Source organism: Arachis ipaensis, chromosome B01 (assembly GCF_000816755.2).
Source record: "Arachis ipaensis cultivar K30076 chromosome B01, Araip1.1, whole genome shotgun sequence".
NCBI lineage: Eukaryota > Viridiplantae > Streptophyta > Magnoliopsida > Fabales > Fabaceae > Arachis > Arachis ipaensis.
Genome location: NC_029785.2, coordinates 24,892,904 through 24,898,239, shown reverse-complemented (window position 1 = coordinate 24,898,239; position 5,336 = coordinate 24,892,904). Strand labels below are relative to the sequence as shown.

Genomic DNA, 5,336 nt, shown 5'->3' with positions numbered 1-5,336 from the left:
ATATGTAAGGAATTAGTGATTTTTGCTAATTTTTGAATTTTGATTTTACGACACTTTTTTACTTTGATACTAAAGTATATATTTGAAATCCTGATAAATTGATTTTATTTAGAAATAACTATGTTGCATCACTACTACATTTCACATATTTAGTAACATTTATCTTGTAACATTTATTAAAATTTTAGTAATTATAATAAAATTAAATATTAAGTAACATTTTTAATAAAATGTTAGTAAATGGGTTTAATTTTTATAAAAAGTTTACAAAAACGGTTACCTATTCCTAATTTCATAAATAAAAAAATTCTTACTACTCTGAAATCGAATCCACCATCACTCTCAGTCTCACTCTCAGTGCTCTGAATTTTTCAATCTCGCTCTGCCTCCTCAATCTCTCAGTTCTCTGAATCTCTCGATCTTGTTCTGCCTCTTCAATTTTTGGTTTTGTCTCTTCACAATCTCTTGCTCTGCCTCGTCGATCTCATGCATGATTCAATCGCAGACTCAATCTCATTCCAGTAAGGTAAGATTTGAAATCATAGGTGATTCTCTTCAAATTCCTAGGGTTTAATTTTCATAGTTGTTGCTAATTCTTTAAATCTCTTCAAATTGGAAGAGTCTGAGTTTAGTAAAAATGAACTAATTCTCTCTTTAAATTTGTAGAAGTTTTAATCCAATTAGTTCCGTGAGAATTGAATAGCTAATTGATCTTAATGAATTTGTTGACTCGTGATCTAGCAGGTCAAATTAAAGGAGATGTTTAATTTGAGGAGGTAGGAACTCTAAAATTGATTGCGATGAGCGAGGAAAGATTGCGATTCGAAGGATCGACAATTCAACGAGCCGGCAAGTAACATTTTCGAAGAGAAGGAATGGATTGCTGAAGAAAGCTAAAGAATTATCCATTCTCTCTTATGCTAAAGTTGGATTGATTGTAACAAAAAATACTTTTGTTTGTTCATCATAGGAATCATTAACTTCAATTATATAATAAATGAGTCACAACATAGGAAAATGATTGCCTATACTTTTGTTCACTCTAAATGAAAATGAATATGGTATGAGAATTTCATATCTCAATGTGTATTCATCTATTAACATGATAACTAAGTTGTGAAACCATTGCAGAAAAGAGTAAGGAACTTGCAACTTGCCAGGGTGAAGTCAAGGCCTTAAGGGCAACTAAAGCTCTGAAGGATAAGGCCATAGAAGAGGTACTTTTAATGCTTAGTTTATTTATTTATTTATGCTTACACTATCAGTAGATTGAAACTTAATTTTTCTCCAATTCCAGCTGAGAAATGAAGTTAGTAAACTGGATCAGAAACTTAGAACAACTGAGAATCATCTTAAGGACAAGGTACACTGATATAGTAATAGTATAGATTGTAACATAGATAGAAGCATGTCAAACAATGCTAAGTTCTAAAATCCATTTACTTCAAATCTGTTCTTGTGAAGAATCTAGAAATAAAGAAACTGACAGAAGAAAAGAAAGATGCTTTGGCTGCGCAATATGCAGCAGAAGCAGCTCTTAGAAGGGTACATTTAGATCAGAAGGATGATGATTATATTCCATTTGAGAGTGTGATCACTCCTCTTGAGGATGAGATCAAGTTGTATAAAAATGAGGTATGATTATATTGAAAAGTAGGAGAATTATATAAAATGATAGTCCTAACACCCATCTTTGCTTCAGATTAAAGCACTGCAAGAAGATAAGAAGGCATTGGAACGGCTCACAAAGTCGAAAGAATTTGCATTGCTCGAAGCAGAGAGGATATTAAGAAGTGCACTAGAGAGGGCTCTAATAGTTGAGGAAGTTCAGAATGAAAACTTTGATCTGAAGAGACAGATTGAGATTTGCCAGGCATGAGTTTCTATGATTCTTGTTCACAATTGGTTTCTATAGTGAAACTATTATGCTGTTCAATCAATTTTCATCTTACCATTGACTGGAGGAGAACAAAATCTTAGAGAAAACGCATCACCAAAAGATCATGGAAGTTGAAAAGCTTAGCCAAACCATTCATGAACTTGATGAGGTCATCTTAGCTAGTGGAACAACTGCTGACGCCATTCGAGCCGGCAAGCACCAGGTAATTAATTAATTAATTAACTCTTTATAATTACTTAGTCTCCTTCTTTTCTCTTTGATTTGTGGATTGAGTGTGCTTAGTTATTTTATAGTTGATCAGCTTTTTCTTCTTTTTTATTTTCTTTTCTTTTTTTTTACTGAGGAAAAATATCTATTCTTAATTAAAGTGAATAATTAATTAAATATGAACACATTGATTGTGTTTCAAAGATATATTTACATAGACTTAATGGTTGGGGGTCAGTTGTGCTAGCTGTATGGAACATTTTTATATATTGCCACTTGCATTTAGAAAAATGGTAGAACGAGTCCAGATTCCCTTGCCTTGCTAGAGTTTGATGACAGCCCACCAAGAAAGAAAAATAAGGAAATGGCTTCTACAATGATTGAAATAATGGATTATAAAAGCATTCGTTCCTTCATTTGTTGGCAATCTAATACCGGATGATGAAGCTCATAAAAGATGGAGATGGCATTACGAATTGAAAGTTAATAATCCAATGCTTTTGAGATTCTTTTCATGACTTTCTTTTTTATCTAATTTTTTCTGCTCAAGCATGCAGAACAAAAATAAAGGCCAAAAGTTTAAAATAAAGTAAGTTTGAACTACTAATTCACAAGCTCATATGTTATTTCCTTGCATGAAGTTGCTGTTGTAAATTAATAAGTTGAATTGCTGAGTCTTCTGTATCTGGAAATTAAATTATTTTTGCAGAGGCTTAGGAAAAAAAGTAGCAAACAAAAACGAAGATGAATTTTACTTTAAGATGATCAAGACAAAAACTGTTGATGGAGTTTATAAACTAGAGTATTAACTTTTTGTGCTTTTTTATTTGTCTATTGCTAGTTCAGTGATTGTAACTAATTGTAATTAATTGTTTCAGGAGAGGTTCCTTACAGAGAAGGACAATCAATTAGAGTAATTCCAGATGGCATTGACAAGAATGGAAAGCCTCACAAGCTCGGATTGTATTCTGTTGCTAGCAGTGCTCTTAGTGATCTTGGTATTGTATTCTATTACAGAGAAGGACAATCAATTAACTTATTCTTTTCATTGTTTGCTAGAGTTGCAGGAGTCAAGCAAGTACCAGTACCATGAGCAACTTTGGGATTGTCCTTTCAGCCATGCCTTACCCAGCTGAGTTAGGTTGCTTTAGACATGTAAACTTGCATATTAGTATGAGGAACCCTTCATTATTTAAAATTTCCATAGGAACTTCCATTATTTATTTATTTGGTGATTTCAGGATCCAGTGACAAGAATTCTGACTTGGCATCAAAGGCCACAATCTCCTCTAGTAATGTAAGCGCGAACACAATTCAAAATTTGTCTATCAATTAGCTTTTGATACATAATACTTGAGTTTTGATACAACTTGATGATAAAACACCTTTAAATTGTATATTTGTGTGATACATACATTTAAGTGTCTTTTGAACGGCTGTGCAATACTAGATCTAGTTTTTGTGCTGACTGGGTACATTGTTCAACAGGTATGGGTTTAGTAAAAAAGTTGTTGAATGCCCTGGTATGTTTTGTGGTCTTTGATAAAAGCTTCTCTTTCACTGCATGACATATATATATATATTCATGATGTTGCCTATTAATTCATGCTTTACTCTTCTTCTGCCTGCATCTATACCCTTTCTTTAATTTTATATCCATTCGTAGCAAATATCCTGTATTAAACCATAACGTTAAGACGGTTTCATATGACAGCTGCCATAACTTTCTGAGAGGTGAAGAGTAGATCTCTGATAAATGCTCATAATAGTTTCATCTGAAATCTATTTTGAGTTTACTAGGTAGGAGAGATTGGAAGAATGAAAATGAGGAATGTATCAAGAGTTCAAGACCCGTGGTGGGTTTAAATAAGTATCTTTATAATTTTGTTTCAACCAAGTATTCTCATACCAAAAAGATCTTTAACCTTTTAAGAGAAAAAATATTGTGATTAATTCTTCATTATTTTGTTATTGAGAAATGCAATGTACTTAAATCTATTTCCTTATTGTTTTATTGACATGTTCTTGAGAAAATTTGTGTTCTTGATTGGTTTATAGTTCCTCTAGTGTTTTTTTTTTTTGGTAAATTATTTATTTCTTATAGGTTTTATGTTTCAACACTTGACTAATGTTAGCTCATTGATAGCATACTGGCCATCGAAAGTACGGGTTTGTGGATTTAATAGTGTAACTTAGGAAGATATTAAAAAAGTTGAGTAATTTAAGTTAGAAAAATAATATATGTATCCTCCTAAACCATGCGATATCTTAGACATTAAATTTCCAAACAAGAAATATACCAAGTGCTATATATGATATAGTGTTATGTTATGTATATGGTTTTACTTTTACTGTTTTAGTAAGGAGGTAGTTTACAGTTTTTTTCGTAATTTTTTCAGGAAGAAACTCCAAAGGATATTCATAAGGATTCAGAAGATAGATATCGAACATGGTATTTTCCTAAGCATAACTTCACACTGATGATGCTGTGGAGCAGGTTTATAATAGTTGGCGAGGAACAAATGATAAATGGTTCAGCGTCTGAAACCTTTGATGATAAATTCCAGTTTTAAAATTGTAAATAGGTTACTTGAATTTGTATATAGGACAATTGTTTATGCTGTTGTCATCCTAAAATGTGTTCTGTTCCATAGTGCTTCATTGGAGCAGGAACAATTTTCACAGTTTTTGCAATATTGAGGAATGTTTATAAAGTTTAAGTGCTATAAGTATTTTTTTCTTTTTCCATTTTATTTGCATCACGAAGCAAATTTGTATAATGATTATTGATTAATGAAAGTGACTATAAAAATTTCATTTTGTAAATTTGTGAATTTAATGAAATATTTCATGTTGTAGTAATTAATTTTAGTATATTTATATTATGTATAATATAAAATAAAAAATAAAAAATAGTATAATATAACTAAAAAAATGTTACTAAAGATCTTTTGTAACATTTTTTAAGTGTTACAAAAAATATCTATGGTAATATTTTTTGAAGTGTTACAAAAAAAATCTATGATAACATTTTTCTAAGTGTTACATAAAATATCTATTGTAATATTTTTTAAGTGTTACAAAAAATATCTATGATAACATTTTTCTAAGTGTTACAAAATATATCTATTGTAATATTTTTTTAAGTGTTACTAAGAAAGGTCTATTGTAACATTTCTCATAATATTACTATAGAAGATCTATTGTAACATTTTTATTAAATGTTATT

The 5,336-nt window shown here is 30.6% G+C and overlaps 1 protein-coding gene across 14 annotated transcripts; it reads left to right on the top strand.

Annotated features, from left to right (window-relative positions):
- Positions 293-4,855, top strand: LOC107627709 (microtubule-associated protein 70-5-like). Of its 14 annotated transcripts, none has more exons than XM_021119454.1 (12): positions 293-526; positions 742-849; positions 1,132-1,217; positions 1,298-1,363; positions 1,465-1,635; positions 1,703-1,873; positions 1,981-2,102; positions 2,986-3,243; positions 3,349-3,404; positions 3,596-3,630; positions 3,822-3,963; positions 4,507-4,855. In XM_021119454.1, exons 2-7 carry the CDS (start codon positions 801-803, stop codon positions 2,056-2,058), a joined length of 621 nt encoding a protein of 206 aa, XP_020975113.1. In that variant the 5' UTR covers positions 293-526; positions 742-800; the 3' UTR covers positions 2,059-2,102; positions 2,986-3,243; positions 3,349-3,404; positions 3,596-3,630; positions 3,822-3,963; positions 4,507-4,855. The 14 variants fall into 14 exon arrangements, with proteins under 14 accessions (XP_020975113.1, XP_020975073.1, XP_020975098.1 ...); XM_021119414.1 differs by having other exon boundaries at positions 294-526; positions 745-849; XM_021119439.1 differs by having other exon boundaries at positions 294-526; positions 745-849; positions 2,986-3,248.

What these genes read in the sequence shown, in the direction of transcription:
- LOC107627709 (XM_021119454.1), top strand. Translation starts at nt 801, where the DNA reads ATGAGCGAGGAAAGATTGCGATTCGAAGGATCGACAATTCAACGAGCC. An exon ending in AGGATAAGGCCATAGAAGAG is followed by an intron (nt 1,218 to 1,297) that starts GTACTTTTAATG and finishes CTCCAATTCCAG; the next exon opens with CTGAGAAATGAAGTTAGTAA. An exon ending in GACAGATTGAGATTTGCCAG is followed by an intron (nt 1,874 to 1,980) that starts GCATGAGTTTCT and finishes ACAAAATCTTAG; the next exon opens with AGAAAACGCATCACCAAAAG.